The sequence below is a fragment of the Mobula birostris genome, chromosome 20, assembly GCF_030028105.1.
Source record: "Mobula birostris isolate sMobBir1 chromosome 20, sMobBir1.hap1, whole genome shotgun sequence".
Lineage (NCBI taxonomy): Eukaryota > Metazoa > Chordata > Chondrichthyes > Myliobatiformes > Myliobatidae > Mobula > Mobula birostris.
Window position 1 is genome coordinate 217,902 of NC_092389.1, and position 21,659 is coordinate 239,560.

At 43.3% G+C, this 21,659-nt stretch overlaps 2 protein-coding genes across 4 annotated transcripts in view; one reads left to right on the forward strand and one right to left on the reverse strand.

Moving 5' to 3' along the window:
* Nucleotides 1-13,070, reverse strand: part of LOC140212714 (vacuolar protein sorting-associated protein 26B-like) — a 65,131-nt gene extending 52,061 nt beyond the window's left edge. For 2 of the 3 annotated variants that reach the window (XM_072283811.1, XM_072283809.1), the window contains exon 1: nucleotides 12,581-13,070. In XM_072283811.1, coding sequence (XP_072139912.1) covers nucleotides 12,581-12,803 — 223 coding nt within the window. In that variant the 5' untranslated portion in view covers nucleotides 12,804-13,070. Of the gene's footprint in view, nucleotides 1-4,416; nucleotides 4,541-12,580 lie in introns of those variants that run through there. The other variant, XM_072283810.1, reaches the window with a different exon arrangement.
* A 458-nt stretch (nucleotides 13,071-13,528) lies between these two features.
* ncapd3 (non-SMC condensin II complex, subunit D3) overlaps nucleotides 13,529-21,659 on the forward strand; it is a 214,493-nt gene continuing 206,362 nt past the window's right edge. Inside the window, exons 1-2 of the mRNA XM_072283812.1 lie at nucleotides 13,529-13,596; nucleotides 18,312-18,472. Of these exons, the coding sequence (XP_072139913.1) occupies nucleotides 13,539-13,596; nucleotides 18,312-18,472 (219 nt within the window). The 5' untranslated portion in view covers nucleotides 13,529-13,538. The remainder of the gene's footprint in view (nucleotides 13,597-18,311; nucleotides 18,473-21,659) is intronic.

Sequence of the window (21,659 nt, forward strand, 5' to 3'; positions counted from 1 at the left end):
GTTCAAAATGCTTTCCAAGAAAAGAAAAGTTGACATCGAAGATCGGATATTCAACGATAATTGGAAAGAGATGTCACACAGAGAAAAATATGACAAGTACGCAGGACAACTCAGAACGCAAAAGGTAAACGAGCTTGAAGCAGCTCTGAAAAAACAGCAGTGTTCACCAAAAGTCGGGAGACTCATGATGGAGCTGTCAAGGCCGCTATATTATTGCCAACAAAATAGCTGCTGCATCGAAGCCATACTCAGAGGGGGAGTTCATCAAAGCATGCATGCTGACGGTGGCTGAGTTTGTGTACCCTGAGAAGAGACAGGCTTTAGGTAATATCAGCTCGTCAAGGAATACTGTGGCAGAGAGAATCGGGGACCTTACAGGAGACTTGAACAGTCAACTAAAAGACAAAGTGAAGTCATTTGAAGGGTCTCGGCCCGAAACGTCGACTGTACCTCTTCCTAGAGATGCTGCCTGGCCTGCTGTGTTCACCAACAACTTTTATGTGTGTTGCTTGAAATTCCAGCATCTGCAGATTTCCTCGTGTTTGCAAAGTAATTTATTGCCTGCTCTATTGCAATTGATGAGAGCACTTACGTGATTGATGTAGCTCAGTTGGGAATATTTATTCCTGGCGTTGATACACCTTTGACCGTCACCAAGGAGTTTGCGGAGATGGTGGCCATGACAATGTAGGGGATTTGTGAGGAATGATAGGCAGGTGATAGAGCAAAGACGCACTCAGCCAGATGGTTTGATTTGTGTATTTTAATGCAAGGAGTATCATAAATGTAACGCTTAGGGCTACCGACTCACATTTGTCTAGGGGAAACCCTGTCCACCCGCCAAACCGTGTCTCACATTTGCGTAGATGCTGTGTAATGCACCCCGGTACAAACTCATACATAAAATATCAGACAGCACACAAGGTACGATTAACTGATTACACTTAATAAATCTTAATGTGACTATGTAGTTAATAGAGATACAAATACAAAAGGAAAAGAAAAAGGTGCCAAACTTATCAGAGTTCAACCAATTCGTGCACAACCATTGGAGCTCAATTAACAGAGTCTTCTCTCCACCATTCGATCTCCTCCAAACTCTGACCCTCCAACTGGGACCAACCATGGTGGTCTACCAGAGCGCGTCCAGCACATCCTTCCTCTTCGTTCTTCCTTGCTGAAAACCCCCAAGCTCACGCAAACTAACAGCTTTCACACAGAAAGAATAACATCTCTTCCATTGGTTAGCAAATGAATACAAGTCCAGTTATCACTAATTATAACCCAAACATGTTGCTACAGAGAACCTTACTTCATCAGTTAACATTACAGAGAAGTCATTTCATTTTAACTCTACAGAGAAGCCATTTCATTATTAGCAGTTAATATTACTGAGAACCTACATAAACAAGGTGGATAAACTGGAAGCATGGATCAATATGTGGAACTATGATGTTGTGGCCATTAGAGACTTGGATGTCTCAGTGGCAAGACTGGCTGCTGAGTGTGCCAGGCTTTAGATGTTTCAAAAAGGACAGGGAAGGGGGCAAAAGAGGAGGGGCGTGGCATTGCTAATCAGGGGTAGTATCACTGCTACAGAAAAGGAGGGAGGGATTGTCTACTGAGTTAGTGTCAGTGGAAGTCAAAAACAGGAAGACGGTAAAAATTCTACTGGATTTTTTAAAAAATAGGACCCCCCCCCCCCCCCAATAGTAACAGAGGTTAATTGAGTAGATAAGGTGGCAGATCTGGAATGGCGCAATGATAATAGGGCTGTTGTGATGGGTGATCTTAACTTTCCTGATATTTCCTTAGAGCAAGGGGCTTGGATGGAGTGGAGTTTGTTAGGTGTTCAGGAAGGTTTCCTGACACAATTTGTAGGTAAGCCAACTAGAGGAGAGGCTGTACTTGATCTGGTATTTGGAAATGTACCTGGTCAGGTGTCAGATCTCTCGGTGGGAGAGCACTTTGAAGGTAGAGATCACAACTCTCATCTCCTTCACCATAACGCTGGAGCAGACAATTTGGGAAAACGTTTAATTGGGTAGGGGGAAATATGACGCTATTTGGCAGAAACTTGGGAGCAGATGTTCTCAAGGAACTGCATGGCAGAAACGTGGCAAATGTTCAGGGAACATTTGCATAGTGTTCTGCATAGGTATGTTCCATTGAGGCAGGGTAAAAGAACCATGCTGCACAAAGGATGTAGAAAATCTAGTTAAGAAAAGAAAAGCTAAAGGTTCAAGAAACAGAGCTCTAGAAAATTACAAGGTTGTCAGGAAGGAGCTCATGTATGAAATTAGGAGAGCTAGGCAGGACCATGAGAAGGCCTTGGCAAGCACGATTAAGGAAAACCTCAAGGTATTCTACAATTATGTAAAGGGCAAGAGGATAAGCTGTGTGAGAATAGAGCCAATCAGGTGCGATAGTGGAAACGTGCATGGAGTTGGAGGTGATAGTGGAGGTACTTCATGAATACTTTGCTTCAGTATTCAAAGGGAAAAGGACCTTGCCAATTGTGGAATGACTGAAACGCTTGAGCATATAGACATTAAGAAAAGATGATACAGTTCCAGGTTCTTAAATGGTTAAATTCCTGGGTCTTAAAGGAGCAAATCCAGGTTCTTAATTTATTAAATCCCTGGGTCCTAATGAATTCTACTCCAGTTTTGTTAAATTAATAAATCACTGTGTAAAATGGACTCTATTCCAGGTTCAAACAAGAGACAGTTTGCCTGCAGAAGAGCTGGAGAGCACTACGTGGATGAGTGTCTGCAGCCAACAGTGAAGAACGGAGGAGGTTCCCTGCAGGTTTGGAGCTGCATTTCTCTAAATAGAGTTGGTGATCTGGTCAGAATTAATGGAATTCTCAATCCTCTCATCCATCACACAATACCATCAGGGAGACATCTGATCTGTCCCAACTTCATTCTGCAGCAGGGCAATGATCCCAAACACAGGGCCAAAGTCAAAGAACTACCTTCATAGAATGTCTTCCATGATGAGGATGTCTCCGAGTTCATGGATGGAGTCAGGTGGTTCATCTGGAAGTGCATCGATGATGTTGTTTCCCCAGAAGTTGGTCAGGGTCTTCCCAAACCAGTGTAACCCTCAGGCTGGGCCAGCACATGCTCGTCTAGGGGAAGACAGCCCCTGGCCCTGCCAAACTGAGAAATCTCCTTTGTGTGGATGCTGCATGATGTGTTGCCCAGTTACAAATCTGCACTGCAAAATATCAGACACTACACCATATGCAATTAAACGATTGAACTTTATAAACCTTTTAATCTGAATATTGGGTTAGTAAAGAAAATAAAAAGAAAATGGGCTCATTTTAAGGAAAAAGTCAAAAGTGCACATTGGAGCTCACTGATATGGCCATTCCTCAACCATTGACCTCCTCTGTGCGTCGATGACCTTTGGACCCTTGCTCCCAGTCCACTCTGTCTGGTGATCTACCAGCTCCCTCCACACGCATCTTCCTTCATCTCTTGCCAACAAAAGACCACAAAATCCCTGCTCCCAGACCCACAAGAAAGAACAACACCCCGCTCATTGGCTAACATACATTCCAAATGCCTCGTTAACTCTAGTCATAACCCAAACGTTGCTGCTACAGACTTTAGCAGTGGAACACTACAGAGCGGCCATTACATTAGCAATGAAACCTTACAGCGCATTACACCAGGAACCTTGGATCAATAGTTCCATGCGAGCAGCAGTTACCGAGCGACAGAGCTTACACTGCAGGCAATCTGTGGGAGCGCAAGAAAAGCAGCTACAATCTGCGCAAAGCTATGACGGCTGCAAAACAACAATACAGGGACAAGATTAAGTCAAGATTCATAACAAATAGCACACGTGACTTGTGGCGAGGGTTGCACACCATCACAGACTTCAAAGCCAAACGTAGTGGTGCCGCCAACATCGCGGCCTCTCTCCCAGATGAGCTCATCCTCTTTTACGCTTCATTGAATGTCACCAACACTGAGCCTCCGAGAAAAGCCACCGGTACAACCTGCAACATGTCATCTCTGAGGCTGAGATATGCAGATATTTCCAACGGGTGGACAGTCGCAAGGCTGCAGGGCCTGACGGCATCTCAGGGCGAGTACTTAAAATGTGCATCGTACAACTGGCAGGCGTGTCTACAAACATTTTTCACCTTTCCCTCTCCCAATGTAGAGTGCCCTCCTGCTTCAAATTATCCACCACTGTCCCTGTACCAAAAAAGACCAAGGTAACATGCCTGAACAACTGGCATCCTTTTGCACTCACCTCAATAATAAGCAAATGCTTTGAGAGGCTGGTCAAGGACTACATCTGCGGCTTGCTACCATCCAAACTGGACCCCCTACAATTCACCTACTGATACAACCGATCTACTGACGATGCAATAGCCACTGCTCTACTTACCATCTTTACACATCTGGAGAAAGATGCTTATGTGAGAATTCTGTTCTTGGATTAGTTCAACACTCAACACCATAATCCCATCCAGGCTCGACAGGAAGCTCAGAGACCTTGGCCTTCACCCTGCCTGGGTCCTGGACTTCCTGTCAGATCGCCGGCAGGTGGTAAAAGTGGGCTCCCTCACCTCTACACCTCTGCCTCTCAAAGAAGCCCCTCAGGGCTGTGTACTAAGTCCCCTCCTTTACTCCCTGTATACCCATGACTGTGTCACCACCCACAGTTCTAATCTGCTAATTAAATTTGCCAACAACACTACAGTGATTGGCCTAATCTCAAAGAGGGAAGCCTACAGGGAAGAAGTTATCTCTCTGACACAGCGGTGTCAAGAAAACAACCTCTCCCTCAATGTCGCAAAAACAAAGGAGCTGGTTGTGGATTACAGGAGGAATGGAGACAGGCTAACCCCTATTGACGTCAATGAATCTGGGGTTGAGAGGGTGAACAGCTTCAAGTTCATCGCCATCCATGTCACCAAGGATCTCATGTGGTCTGTACACACCAGCTGTGTGGTGAAAAAGGCACAACAACACCTCTTTCACCACAGTTGAGGAAGTTGGGTATGGGCCCCCAACTCCTAGGAACTTTCTACAGGGGCACAATTGAGAGCATCCTGACTGGCTGTACCATTGCCTGGTATGGGAACTGTACTTCCCTCAATCACAGGACTCTGCAGAGAGTGGTGCGGACAGCCCAGCGCATCTGTAGTTGTGAAATTCCCATAATTCAAGACTTTTGTAATGACAGGTGTGTAAAAAAGGCCGGTAGGATCATTGGGGACCCAAGTCACCCCAAACACAATCTACTCCAGCTGCTACCATCTGGGAAACTGTACTGCAGCATAAAAGCCAGGACCAACAGGCTCTGGGACAGCTTCTTCCACCAGGCCAGACTGATTAACTCACATTGATTTGAGTGTATTTCTATGTTACACTGACTGTTCTATTTATTATAATTACTCTGATTGCACATTGCATATTTAGACAGACGTAAATTTTTACTCATGTATATGAAGGATGTAAGAAATAAAGTCAATTCTTTGAAAAGAACAAGGATGGCAATAGATGGCACAGCCTCTACAGAGCCCTGATCTGAACATCACCAGGCTATCTGGAATTAGCTGGAGAGACAGAAGCAAGCAAGGTAGCCAAAGTCTGCAGAACTGTGGCAGGTTTTCCAAGATGCTTGGAACAACCAACCAGCCAATTTTCCTATTAAACTGCATGACAGCGAACCTAAGAGAATTCATGCAGTTTCGAAGGCAAAGGGTGGTCATACCAAATATTGATTTTAGTTATTTTACTGTCTATATTAATTTTTTGATATTTAGAAACTTTTCATTTTTGAAAACACCTTCGCTTTATTAATTTAATTTTCATGCTCCTGAGATGTTTTCCCATAGGCCTGTACATACCCAGCTTATTAGCATACATCCAACCAAATTGAAAAAAAACTTTCTGATACACATTTGCGACCCACTTTCACAGATTTTGCAGGTTGGTGACCAGTTTGTCAGAGAGATTTTGTTCCTGAAATTTGCCTGCAGAATCTAAAATGAATAGTACATAAACATACACTCCTCCATAATTTGCAAACAACACCCTGACAGGACTCTGATGATGGACATCTCAGCAGTCCAAAAGTCTGATGATGGACATCTCAGCAGTCCAATAGTCAGGCATGACCTTTTGCAGCAGTTTTGTAAATAAAGCAATTTTAAAGATCGGTAAAGGAAAAATTAAACTTCACTCATGGCTGTCATGAACGTGTGTGCCATTGAGGACAAGAAATGGTGACAGTAGGTTGGCAGGAGTGGAGATGTGCAGTAAAATTCAAAGGTCTCCCAAACTTGGAGGTCGCATCAGATAATCACCTCAGCTCCTTTAAGTGCCTTGTCATTTGAACCTAGGATTATAGAAAAAGATGCTATTTCACAGAGAAGCATTCAGAAACATTGGCTGTCAATTATGTCAAGAATTTCCAATGAATTTTGGGATATGTTCATTCAAGTTTGCTCTACAGCAGCACAAGATTCCACCCAGTTACCATTTTGTACCTGGCTGCTAATTCCTGGCCCATTTACCTGTTATTTCTGGGGAGTGACAAGGTCCCCTTATGCACAATGTTTTTGCCCACTACTTCAGTACTTTCCCAAGCATAAACAATCTGATTCATAGATCTAACACCACTTACAATAGAATACAACATTCTGGCCTCAAGTACCAGCACCAACTCCAATAAAAGCTTTAACAATTGGCCAAGTCATCTAACTCAGCAGCTATTCAGCCATTTCCAATAAAGCCCTTAGTGTACTAGGATGTATTTAAATCGCCTACTCCCATCAACCTGTACCAGGACCAGAACCCTCCATAACCCTACTATCAACCACTCTAGAGCACCAGTGGTCACCAAATAGATTTCAATTCCTGCTGCTGTCTGTAAGGAGTACGTACATTCTCCCTGTGACTGCAAGGGTTTCCTCCAGGTGTTCTGGTTTCCTCCCACATTCCAAAGACATGTGAGTCGCAGGCATGTTCGGTTGGGGCTGGAAACATGGCAACACCTGTGGGCTAACTCCTGCATGTGCTCAGACTGTGCTGATCATTGATACAAAACAACATGCAGTGAATTTTGCTTCGATATTTTGATGTTTTACCAAGCTGACAGTACTCCTATAAAGCAAGATCATGAATATTTCAGGCCAAAATTACTTAGTGAGGGTACCTCTATTTTGCAATTCAGACTTTTTTTCCAGTTGGGAGGGGGGAACACTTAGCAATCCTCCTGCAGACTCTTCATTTACTTTTGCTTACCACTGTCATATACCAAACAGAATCAAAAACAAAGTTTAATAAATCTAATTCACATTAAAAAATTAGTTCTTCAGTATCAACATAATTTAAATTATTTTCGTGTAACTTGTCAAAAAAATGTGCTTCAGTAGATATTTGATTAAATGTTAAGGGCCTAAAGCAGTATACAATTAACTTGAAGCTCAAATCAAATGACTTGCCATTCGAGAATTGTTATCTATGATGTGCACCGGGGGAAAGAGGCCAAATGACGGTGACGATTAAAATTAAGTATTCAAAGATACTGTTCACTGGCTAGAGCTCAAGATTAAAAGGAACTGTTGCAACTAAGGTGCCAAAAAGATAAACCCTGTTATTGTCTGGCTGGAATTATTCTCTGATAACTTTATTGCAGTCTGCAACAGCCAATGGGAACTTAAGGGTCATATAGTCAGAGAAATACAGCACAAAAAACAGGCTCTTTGGCCCATCTAGTGCCAAAACTATTTAAACTGCCTACTCCCATCAACTTGCACCAGGACCATAGCCCTCCATATCCTGACTATCTATATACCTATCCAAACTTCTCTTAAACAGTGAAATTGAGCTCACATGCACCACTTGTGCTGGTAGCTCATCCCAAATGCTGAGCAACTGAACCTTCTTGACCAGCCTGCCATGTGGAACCTTGTCAAATGCCTTACTAAAGTCCATGTAGACAACATCCACTGTCTTGTCTTCAACCACTTTCCTGGTAACTTCCTCGAAAAACTGTAGATTGGTTAGACATGACCTACCATCCACAAAGTACAACCTTGCCAGAAAACAGTTGGTCTCAATCTACACTTGGCAGATCATTTCTGATACCATCAAAATTGGTTTTTCTCCAGTTTAGAATCTCAACCCACGGACCGGACCTATCTTTTTGCATATTTACTTTGAAACAAATGGCACTGGGGACATTGGATAAGAAGTGTTCCCCTACACAAACTTCTGTCTCATCCCCTAATAGCAGATTCAGTATTGCACACTCTCTCGTTGGGATTTCTATGTACTGAAGGACATATTCCTGAACACATTTGACAAACTCTATCCCATCTAGTCCTTTTACAGTATGGGATTCCCAGTCAATATGTGGAAAGTTAAAATCACCTACTGTAATAACCTTATGTTTCTTACAACAGTCTGCAAACTCTTTACAAATTTGTTCCTCTAAATCCCCAGGACTTTTGGGTGGTCTGTAATACAGTCCCATTAACGTAGTAATATCTTACTTATTTCTCAGTTCCACCCATGACACGTCACTAGTTGAGTTCTCCAGTCTGTATTGACAGAGCACTGCCATGACATTTTCCCTGACTAGTAACGCCACCCCTCCTCTTTTAATCCATCCTGCTTTGTCACGTCTAAAACAATAGAACCCCAGAACACTGAAGTGTCATTCCTGCAACCAAGTCTCACTAATGGCTACATCATAATTCCAGGTGTTGATCTATGCCCCGAGCTCATATACCTTTCCTACGATACTTTTTTTTGCATCAAAATATACACAGCTCAGGACACTAGTCACACCATGCTCAACCTTTTGATTCTTGACTTTGTCTGAGGTCTCACCAACAGCTACGTCAACAACCTCTCCACGAATTGTTCTGATACTCTGGTTCCCATCCCCTTGCAACTCTAGTTCAACCCCCACCATGCAGCATTAACAAACCTTCCCACTAGGATATTATTCTCCCTACAGGGATAATTTGCACAAGTCTAACCTTCTTTGAAAGAGAGCACAATGACCCAAAAATTTTATGCCCTCCCTCCTACACCAACTCCTTAACCATGTATTAAACTGTATAATCTTCCTAGTTCTGGTCTACCCAGCACATGGCACTGTAGCAATCCTAAGATCACAACCCTGGAGTCCCTGCCCTTTGCAGAACCTCATCATTTGTTTACCCATGTCATTGGTACCTACCTGGACCATGACCTCTGGCTGCTCACCCTCCCACTTATGAATGCCGAAGAGTCGATCTGAGATGTCCCGAACCCTGGCACCTGTGAGGCAACATACCATCTAGGAATCACGTTCTCACCCTCAGAACCTCCTGTCCGTTCCCCTAATTAACAAATCCCCTATCACTGCAGCTCTTCTATTCACCCGCCCCTTTCCTTTTGAGTTGCAGAACCAGACTCTGTGCTAGAGACCCAAATGCTGTCTTTACTCTGTTCAGTCATTCCCCAACAGTATTCAAAGGGAGGAGAGGAAAAAAAACACTTTACCTGGGGCTTTTTTGCACTGACGCCTTGAAGAGCCAAGGTCTCAAAATTACCACTCTAACGATGGCCACTGCACTGCCCCCAACTACCTTTAATTTGCTTTTGCGAATAAACCCCAAACAGTTTGGTTGCTGGTCAGAACTCAGAACTTCTGCACACAAGAGATAGTACAATGGGAAACTTGAGAGAAAGGAATGAAGAAAGTGGCAGAGTTTTTTTCCATGAGTTTATGAGAAAATCTCCACTATCCAACATTTTGAAAACATCACAAGTACTGAATCCATTGTCAAAAGAGCACCTTCAACAACAATGATGAGTTGGAGTAAAGAGGAAGTGGAGCAGCTAGTGGATTGGTACGAGAAGAACAACCCAAGTCTGAACATGAAGAACAAGGAAATGATTGCGGACTTTAGAAAGATGCAGATGAACCATCCCCCTCTATACATACATGGCTCCTCCGTAGAGAGTGTTCAGCGCACTAAATTCCTCAGAGTTCACATCACAGATGACCTCACCAGATCTCTTAATATCACCTCACTGAACAAGGCACAGCAGCAGCTCCACTTCCTGAGAAAATTGAGCCAAATGAGGCCCCCTCCTCCACTCCCACAATCTTAATTGAATTGTACAGGAGCACAATTGAGAGCATCCTGACAAGCTGAATCTCCATCTGGCATTTAAAGTGTCACCATTTAATTTGTTCTGTAATTTATGCAGTTTACTTTGCTTATTTATCCACAATTCATTTGTAGATTTAATTCTTACTTGCTTAAGTTCTTGTTTTGTGTACTACTGTGTTTTACACCCTGGTCCAGAAAAAATTGTCTTGTCTGATGTCATACATGTATATAGTTAAATGACAATAAACTCGACTTCTTGAGCATATCACAAATGGAGTTATGCAGATATGGAGGAGAAATGGTAGATGGAGTTTAATCCAGTAAAAGTCTTTCAGATTATGGGAGGCATGGATAGGGTGGTTTTCTACAGGGTGGCAATAGCTAATACCAGATGACATCCATTTATGGTGAATGGAGGAAAGTTTAGGAGAAATGTCCGAAGTGCTTGTTTTAAAAAAAAAAACAGAGTGGTTGGTGTCTTGAATTTGCTGTCTGGGATGGTGGTGAAGTAAACACAATAAGTGCTTTCAAAAAGCTGAGATAGACATATAATATGCATGAAATGAAGGATGTAGACATTTTATAGGCAGAAGGGATTAGTTTAGTGGGCATTTGATTATTAATTTAATTCGTTTTACATAAGTTTGTGGGCTGAAAGGCCTGTTCTTGTGCTGAGTGAAAATCCCTGACTTCAGTAACTTGGCAGCTGAATACAAACCAGGAGGGGCGCAACAATGACAATTTATTTTAGGAGTAAGGTTTAAGATGCATTATCTGAAAACTGACATTGGCCAGTGAGCACTGGGGTGGTGAACGATAGGAATGGTAATGGCAGAATGATTCATGTTTACAGAAAGCAAGAGGCCAAATGCAGTGCAGGAGTGACAAATGCTCCAGATCACTCCATGTAACTTTTCAAATTGTTCTAAGCCTCCTTCCCTTCCGGCAGATAATAAAGAGAATGCATTGGAGACAAATATAGTTATTTAATACACATTCAAAAAAGCTACAGTCACAGTTAATTATTTACATTAGTTGAACCTATAGTCCAATGCTCAAACACGAGGGATTCTTAAGATGCTGGAAATTCAAGCAACACACATCAAAGTTGCTGGTGAACACAGCAGGCCAGGCAGCATCTCCAGGAAGAGGTACAGTCGACATTTCGGGCTGAGACCCTTCGTCAGGACTAACTGAAGGAAGAGCTAGTAAGAGATTTGAAAGTGGGAGATCCAAAATGATAGAAGACCGGAGGGGGAAGCGATGGAGCCAAGAGCTGGATAGGTGATTGGCAAAAGGGATATGAGAGGATCATGGGACAGGAGGCCCAGGGAGAAGGAAAGGCGGGGGGGGGGGGGGGGGGAAGAGAGAAACCCAGAGGATGGGCAAAGGGTATAGTCAGAGGGAGAAAAAGGAGAGAAAGAGAGAGAGAGAGAAAGAAAATGTGTGTATATAAATAAATAACGGATGGGGTGCGAGGGGGAGGTGGGGCATTAGCGGAAGTTAGAGAAGTCGATGTTCATGCCATCAGGTTGGAGGCTTCCCACACGGAATATAAGGTGTTATTCCTCCAACCTGAGTGTGGCTTCATCTTTACAGTAGAGGAGGCAGTGGATAGACATATCAGAATGGGAATGGGACGTGGAATCAAAATGTGTGGCCACTGGTAGATGCTCAATTCCATTATGTAGTTGTGGGAAAGGGGTCAACGAGTTCGGCTAGAATCAAAACGCAGAATGTTATCATGGCCTTGCACCTGATTGTTAGAAACAGAAATCTACAGTACGTTACAGGCCCTAAACGGCCCACAATGGTGAGCCATGTACCCTACTCTAGAAAATGCCTAGAATTTCCCTACCACATAGCCCTCTATTTCTCTAAGCTCCATGTACCCATCCAAGAGTCTCCTAAAATACCTTATTGTATCCGCCTTTACCACTGTCGTTGGCAGTGCACTCCACGCACCCACTACTGTGAAAAAAATCACCTGACATCCCCGTCCCCCTCTATAGCACTTCCAAGCACCCTAAAACTATGCCCCCTCGTGTTAGTCACTTCAGCCCTGGGAAAAAGCCTTTAACTATCCACATGATCAATTAGCCTGTCAGCCTGAACTTTCTGTAATGGTGCATTCTACATCCTGTTATTGTTTTTCCATCACTGTACTGATGTGGTGAAGTTTATACAGAGAGCAAAACAGAGTTTTTCACTGTACCTTGGTACATGTAACAAAATAATTCCAAGTGTTTTGCTCGGCGCGGTTTAGAAGAAACGCTTACAAGCTCAATGAACTCTACTAGTTAAACATGACGCTTACATTCCAGTCACCTTCTTTAAAAAGGTACAAGGCAGCTCAAGACTTCCAGATACAAGTGCACAGCGCCCCGCGTTTAATATGCTGTTGCCAGAGGTCAAGTATTTTCCTACCGATCTGCCCGATGAACTCTACTTTAATCCCTTGGTGCTCGAACCTTTTGCCTGGATTCTTTAGGCTGACGTTCACCTTCCCGGACACTGTCTCTCCGTCGTAGAACAAGAAGTATTTTTCCTTCTTCCCGTCTTCAGTCTTATGTTCCACTTTTTTGCGGTTTTCGGCATCATTTAACACCACATCAATTTCCGCGCTCTGCCCAAAGCTGAAGAAGCTCATGATGTTCCCACAGGTCGGGGCGCCTGGCGACAGGGGAGGCCTTCAGCCAGGAAGGGAATGGGACGGGGACAGCACACGATTCGGCTTGTTTTGAGGAAAGTGGCAAAGGCTTGGGGGAAGGGAAAACCTGAGATTGGACCAGTGTTGCCAGGCTGACTCCGAACCCACTCGGCTTGGCTCTTCTCCCCTCCCAAAAAACTGGCCGGTCTTCAGCAACTACCACCGTTCCACTCAGCGCGCATGCGCCCGCGCCCATATGCTAACGTTCCGTGATCCCTTCTAATGAGCATGCGCACGATTTAGCGGGCGCACATACGTTGACCGTCCCACCCATTCTCTTCTCCCCCACACTCACTTTTCCCAATGCGCAGGCGCCGGCCGAGCCGTCATGTGACTATAAGACGTTTTCGTCTTTTATTTTTTTTGCCTCCCCAGGACATCCCTCTCGACCACTGCTCAGATGAAGAATCAGGATTAAATACAACACCCCTCCCCCTCGCTTTCTGTTCCATCTCTGTATTTTCGTACCAAAAAACTCACCGCGGAACCTATTGCGCATGCGTGGTTACCGCGAGAACTATAAATACTAAATATCTAAAATAAGGCAAAATAATAATTTGAGATTGTCTTATAAGTAAATAGAGAATCGATGGTGAAATAGGAAAGCGTGTATTTTTTCCCTCCTGAATGTTACCGTTACTTCTTATGCGCAGTCGCGAAGTTTTGGCGGGAACTATGGCTGGAGTTGTGTTGCAGTCACTGCAGGCTTTCCGATTGCGGCAGATTAGCCCAGGTAATGAAGGGAAAGGGGATGGTGATTAAGAGGTGTGAATGCAGGGGAGGAGTGGTGGTGGAATGAAATTACTTATTGCAAGGAAACGGAGGTTAGGAGCGAGTAACTCTAAGTTCTTTGGTATTATCATGTCAGAGGATCTGTCTTGGGATCAGCACTTAAGTGCATTCATAAAAAAGACAAACAGCTCTTCCACTTTGGGAAGTTTGCATAGATTCAGCGTGCCACCAAATACTTTGACACCAAAGCCCAGAAACGGAAAAGACAACAGAGTGGTGCAAACCAGTTCACAGGAAAAGCCCTCCCCACCATCTACAAGGAGCACTGCCACAAGAAAGCAGTGTCCATCATCAAAGACCCACCATCCAGGCCATGGTCTATTCTCGCTGCTACCACCAGGCAGGAGGGAGGTTAAGGAGCATTAAGTGTCACATCACCATGTTCAGGAACAGTTATTATGCTACAACCATTAGGGTCCTGAACCGAGTGGATAACTTCACTCACCTCAAAACTGAACTGATTCCGCAACCTATCGACTCACTTTCAAGAACTCTACAACTCATGTTCTCTGTATTTTTTCTGCACATTTTTTTCTTTTGCACGTTGTCAGTATTTATGTATAGTTTCTCACAAGTTTCATTGTATTTCTTTGATAATGTTACTTTGATAATAGGGAAACGTGGGTTGGAGTTGGGGTGGGGGTAAGTGTGGAGCTTGGTCAGAAGGAATGAAAGAGCGTTGGTGTGGAATTGCACTGGGCTCTGAGCATTGAGTATGGCTAGCTGGAGGAGCGAAGGGCAAATGCACAGAATAGCAACCAGTATGAAAAAGTTATCCTGTTAGAGACAATCCAGTCACCGAAACTGGGGAACACGGGTCACTTTTCTAGCTGCTCAAATGACACTGACAATGTGACAGAATAAAGCCAACCGTGTTTAGTAAACTGGGAATAAGAGGCTGTGTACACTGAATACAACAGTGCACAGCTTTGAAGCCTGGATCACCTTTTCCGAGAGGAGCACAATTTGAACTTCTATGGGAAAAACATTTGACAATTGAGACAAATCTCTGCACTGAAATGTTTATTTGAAAACATTTCCCCAATAATTAATGGCAACTATCCATGAGACAATAGACTAAAGTTTCAATGCACTGATCAGGTTTGAATAAATTTAGCATTCTTTTCATGCCTCCTCCCCTTGGGAAGAACCAGCCCATGAATGTTAATTTCTCCACAGCATTACCAAGTATAAGAGACTAAGTATTCTTGCCTTACCTTTTTACTAGATGAGCTGCAGCAGTCTGTTCCATGTATATATGTAACAATTGGCCATGCGTGGACTACTGCAGGGATTTATGCAGGCAAGAAAACAAATGAAAAAATGTGCAGATGCTGGAAATCTGAGCAACACACAAAATGCTGGAGGAACTCAGCAGGTCAGGCAGCGTCTAGGAAAAGAGTACAGTTGATGTTTCAGGCCAAAATGTTGACTGTACTCTTTTCCTAGATGATGCCTGGCCTGCTGAGTTCCTCTAGCATTTTATGTGTGTTGCAAAGTTTTGCTTATGATGTGATTGGGAAAAATTTTATAAAAATGATGAAATTTAGCACTGAATGGGTTTTATGTTCCTTTGCTCCAATGACTTGCCATTGCAGTGAGGAATACGAGAAGAGATGTTGCCATTCATCCCCTTGCTTTTGAATGAGATTGTTGCCATTCTGTGGCCCACCTCCATCCATCTTTATTTGCAGCCCTGATGAAGGGTTTCGGCCTGAAACATCAACTGTTTACTCTTTTTCATAGATGCTGCCTGGCGTACTGAGTTCCTCCAGCATTTTGTGTGTATTACTTTGATTTTCACCATCTGCAGATTTTCTCTTGTGTGTATATTTATCCAAGTGTGTTAATTTTCAGCTTAAAATTAATAATTTACATGGCACCAAATGCACTCAGAGGAAGGGACTTGAATACATTTACCATTCTGTTTATACAGAACAGTTTCTTGACTCAACTCCTGAAAGGCCTGGTACCAATGTTTACATTCTCCTTTGGTGTTAGGGTTCTTTTGGGCTTCTTTGTTTTGTGGCTGCCTGTAAGGAAATAAGTCTCAAGGTTGTATGATGTATACATTGATAATAATTGTACTTTGAATTTTGCTGTTTATTGGGGTAAATCAATTTGTTTTAACAATCTGAAAGTTTCATCAAAATAGATACCAAAGTAATTTTACTAAACTGGCGAGTCCAGAATTAGGATTCTTAGGGAACCTATGATTCAAGCTATAGACATTTTTAAGAAGTGAATGTGTTGTACTGCTCCAGAGAACAGGGTTTGCTCCTGACCATGGGTGCATCTATGCAGAAATTGCACGTTCTTCTTGTGTGACTTTCCCTGCATACCACCCATTTTGATCAATTCATTACAACAGCACAATGACCAAGAACAAGATAAAATAATAGAAATCAGAATAAAGTAGTAATACAGAGAAAGTGCAGGTATACAGTAAGGTGCAAGAACACAGTGAGGTAAATTGGGAGGTCAAGAGTCCATTTCATTGTATGTGGAAAATATTCAATAGACTTACAACAGCGGGATAGAAGCTGTTGAGCCTGGCAGTACATGTTTTCAGGCCTTTATATCTTCTGTCTTGTGCGTTGATAATAATTGGTAAGGGTCAAAGGGGATATTATATATTTCTTTAGCCTCCCAAGAAAGGAAGCGCTTCTACTCATTTTGCCCAAGGAGGTGCTTGCAAAAGAATTCATAACCTCATTTGCTACTGTGTAATGAATAAATATTTTAAAGATGTAACTGTGTAATATATGTTTAAAAAGAACATAACCATGTACACCAGTATATTTAAATATATATTGCTATTGACCAAGTGACAATATATGGACAATTTTCTCCTCATTCTTGTGATGCAATGACATTTCACTTCTCCTACTTTATGAAATTGTGCTGTCCAGTTGAGATCAGCAGAAGTATCTTTACTTGAAGATTTATGAATCTTTGGAATAACGTACTCCACAGAGCTGTATGTTCATTACTGAAGTCAGCAGAATTTGAGACATGAAGGATATTAAGGGATATGTGGTTTTGTTATGATCATATTCGATGTCAAGCTTTAATCTGCTAACTAAATTTGCCAACGACACTACGTTGATTGGCCTTATCTCAAACAACAACGAGGAGACCGACAGGGAAGAAGTCATCTCTCTGACACAGTGGTGTCAAGAAAACAGCCTCTCCCTCAGTGTCACAAAAACAAAGGAGCTGGTTGTGGATTACAGGAGGAATGGAGACAGGCTAACCCCTATTGACATCAATGGATCTGGGTTTGAGAGGGTGAACAGCTTCAAGTTCCTCGCCATCCACATCACCGAGGACCTCACGTGGTCTGTACACACCAGCTGTATGGTGAGAAAGGCACAACAGCACCTCTTTCATCTCAGACAGTTGAGGAAGTTTGGTATGGGCCCCCAAATACTGAGAACTTTCTACAGGGGCACAATTGAGAGCATCCTGACTGGCTGCACCATTGCCTGGTATGGGAACTGTACCTTCCTTAACTGCAGGACTCTGTAGAGAGTGGTGCAGACAGCCTAGCACATCTGTAGTTGTGAACTTCCCATGATTCAGGACATTTACAAGGACAGGTGTGTAAAAAGGGCCTGTAGGATCACTGGGGACCCAAGTCATCCCAACCACAATCTATTCCAGCTGCTACTATCTGGGAAACAAAACTGCAGCATAAAAGCCAGGACCAACAGGCTCTGGGACAGCTTCTTCCACCAGGCCATCAGACTGATCAACTCATGCTGATTTGAGTGTACTCTATATTACATTGACTGTTCTATTTATTATAAATTACTATGATTGCACATTTAGATGGAGACGTAACGTAAAGATTTTTACTCATGTATGTGAAGGATGTAAGAAATAAAGTCAATTCAATTCAATTCAAGCTAATATGATGTATTAAGATCATTGATGTCAAAATGGCTGTTGTGATGCACCTCGTGTGTTCGTGTAGTGGGTAGTGCTTGTCGCTCTCATTTTCATCTTCCACTGGCTAGCAGACTTGCAAAAAGGAGAGCTGAGTATGTAAGCCTCGCTGCCCGTACATAAGCACTCCAACAGCAAGTCTCATGTAGTGTCTCCTCGCTGGTGACACACGGAATCTCAACTTTCAGGCTCAGGCTGAATTATAGAGGATGAGGAGGAGGTCTAGTGCTCATGAACCAGATCCCCAGCTATAGGTAAATGTCCCCACTGCCTTGTGGGCAGCCTCTGGAGAGACGGAGGCTATGGGTGTAAACCCAGACAGCAAATCTGGAGTGGAGCCACTTGAGCAGCTGGAAGTCATTGAACATCCTTCCGACAGCTCCTGCAGCAAAGCTGGTGCCAAACTTATTGCTTCACAGGCTTTCCTTTGGACGCCACTACTGAGGCTGAGAGGGGGATCTTGACAACTGGCCATCTCCGCCCAGGCTTGTGATGATGATGATCATCACCCATTGTCCTTCGAGACAGATGGATGCCAACCAAGCTCATTGATGTATGAGTTCAAGATAGCTTCACAAGATTGATACTCTGGAGTCCATGCAGGGTTGTATAATTACCTGTATGTCTTGTTTTATATATTATGTACTACCTTGCATTCTTACTGTTCAGCTTTAGATGTATTGAGTTTTGGTGTTTTTATTTCAGTGTGGGTGGATACAACATGGGAAATGGATTTTACCGAGATGGAACCATTAAATGAATGCTTGGAGGAACAGATTACAGAAAATGGACTTGAGGCATTCTCCCAGCTTTATAAGAGTATCTTTAACGTTATTCATCAGCCGCAACAAGCTAAAGAAGTGGCTGTAAGTATTTTGCCTGGGTTTGCTACTTGCTGAAATTAAATTATCACTATCAATGTAAGCTAAAAGCATAGAGGTTCTTGACTTTTGTCTTGTTTTCTATTAAGGCTATGTAGTTTTTTAAAATAAGCATTCTAAACATTATAAACTATGAACCTGTTTGTCTGTTGTAACCTGTTTGTCAGCTATGTGGAACAGTCTATGTTCCAAGCCTAGACAGGTGGCCGTCCTGCACTTTTCCTACACTATATCAATGACTGCATTGGTGATGCTTCCTGCACCCGTGCTGAACTCGTCAACTTCATTCACTTTGCCTTGAACTTCCACCCTGCCCTCAAATTCACCTGGTCCATTTCCGACACCTCCCTTCCCTTTCTCGGTCTCTCTGTCTCTGGTGACAGCATATTTACTGATGTCTATTACAAACTCACGGACACTCATAGCTACCTGGACAATCCCTCCTCCTACCGTGTTAATTGTAAAAACGCCATCCCCTTCTCTCAATTCCTTCATCTCTGCAACATCTACTCTCAGGATGAGGCTTTTTATTCCACAATGAAGGAGATGTCCTCCTTCTTCAAAGAAAGGGGCTTCCCTTCCTCTACCATCAACACTGCCCTCAACCACATTTCTTCCATTTCACACACATCTGCTCTTACCCCATCCTCCCACCACCCTACCAGTATAGGATTTCTCTTGTCCTTACCTATCCCCACCAGCCTCCACGTCCAGCACATAATTTTCTGGAACTTCTGCCATCTCCAACGGGATCCCACCACCAAGCATATCTTTCCCACCCCCCTGCCTCCCCACACCTTCTGCTTTCCACAGGGATCGCTCCCTACGCAACTCCGTTGTCCATTTGTCCCTCCCCACTGATCTCCCTCTTGGTACTTATCCCTGCAAGCGGAACAAGTGCTACACCTGCCCCTACACCTCTTCCCTCACTACCATTCAGGGCCCCAAATGTTCCTTCCAGGTGAGGCGACACTTCACCTGTGAGTCTGTTGGGGTCGTGTACTGTGTCCGGTGCTCCCGGTGTGGCCTCCTCTATATCGGTGAGACCTGACATAGATTGAGAGACCACTTCACTGAACACCTACACTCTGTATGCCAGAAAAAGTAGGATCTCCCGGTGGCCACCCATTTTAATTCCACATCCCATATGTCCATTCCAATATGTCCATCCATGGCCTCCCCCACTGTCATGATGAGGCCACACTCAGTTTGCAGGAGCAACACCTTGTATTCTGTCTGGGTAGCCTCCAACCTGATGGCATGAACATTGACTTCTCTAACTTCCAGTAATGCCCCCCCTCCACCCACCTTCACCATTCCCCATCCCCTTTTCCTTCTCCCTCTCTCACCTTGTTTCCTTTCCTGCCCATCACTTCCCTCTGGTGCTCCTCCCCTCCCCCTTTTCTTTCTTCCATGGCCTTCTGTCCTCTCCTATCAGACTCCCCCTTCACCAGCCCTGTATCTCTTTCACCAATCAACTTCCCAGTTCTTTACTTCACCCTTCCCCCCCCAGGCTTCACCTGTCACTTTGTGTTTCTCCCTCCCCTCCTCCTACCTTTTAACTTTACTCCTCATCTTCTTTTCTCCAGTCCTGCTGAAGGTCTTGGCCCAAAGTGTTGACTGTACTCTTTTTCATATATACTGCCTGGCCTGCTGAGTTGCTCCGGCATTTTGTGTGTGTTGATTGGATTTCCAGCATATGCAGACTTCCTGTTTTTGTAATCTATGAATTACCCTTTTGCCGCACTCAAATACTTATCACTTGCGTTTTAAAGCATTTGTAAATATGTTAGATTCAATTGTTGGTTTGTCGCAGCCAAGAAATAATGTGTGCACAATTTAATAAATTAAAAGTAAATTGCTTTGGTCATACACCTGGTTCAGACAAGTTGACCATACACTTCCCAACACTGTATTCCGTTTGCCATTTCTTTGCCCATTCTCCTAATCTGTCTTGTCCTTCTGTAGCCAGCCTCTTTACTTCCTCAAAACTACCTGCTGCTGCACCTATCTTCATATTGTCTGCAAACTTCGCAACAAAGCCATCAATTCCATCATCCATATCACTGACATGTAACGTAAAAAAGATCAATCCCAACATAGACTCCTATGAAACACCACTAGTCACAGGCAGCAAGTCAGAAAAGACTCCCTTCATTCCCACTCTTTGCCTCCTGCCAGTCAGCCAATGTTTTATCCACACTGGTTTCTTTCCTGTAATGTCATAGGCTCTTATCTTGTTAAGCAGCCTCATGTGGTACCTTGTCAAAGGCCTTTGAAAAACTAAGTACGCAACATCCACCAATTCTCCTTGGTCTATCCTGCTTGTTTTTTCTTGAAAGAATTCCAACAGATTTGTCAGACAAAATTTTCCCTTGAGGAAACCATGCTGACTACAACCTATTTTATCATGTGTCTCCAAATACCCCGAAACAACATCGATAACCGTCAACTCCAACACCTTCCCAACCACTGAGGTCAGGCTAACTGGCCTATAAGTTCAATTTTTTGCCTTTCTCTCTTCTTGAAGAGTGGAGTGCCATTTGCAATTTTCCAGTTTTCTTAAACCATTCCAGAACCTAGTTATTCTTGAAAGATTATGACTAATGTCTCCACAATCTCTTTAGCCACCTCTTTCAGAACCCTAGGGTGTACACCATCTGGTCACCACATACAACCCTGAGATTCTTTATCCTGTGGGCATACTTTGCTGAGCTAAGAACAACTTAAGATCAATGAACAACAACTGTGCAAATGCAAATATAAATGAATAGCAGTAAATGAAATAACATGAAACAAAAGAGCATGGAATAACAAGATAAGAGTCCTTAAAGTGAGACCATCAGTTGTGGGAACATCAGAAATAGAATGAGTGCATTTATCCCCTTTTATTTAAGACCCTGATGGTTGAGGGGTAGAAAACTGTTTCTTGTTATCAATCCCATTTGGTTTACACATTGGTTATTTGTCAGTCTTTGTGTGTAGTGTTTCATTGATTCTATTGTATTTCTCTGTTCTACTGTGAACGCTGACAAGAAAATGAATCTCAGGGTGGTATATGTGACATACAGAATAGGTCCTTTGATAATAAATTTACATCAAACTTTGATCTTAGACCATAAAACAACGGAGCAGAATTAGGCCATTTGGCCCATCGAGTCTGCTCTGCCAT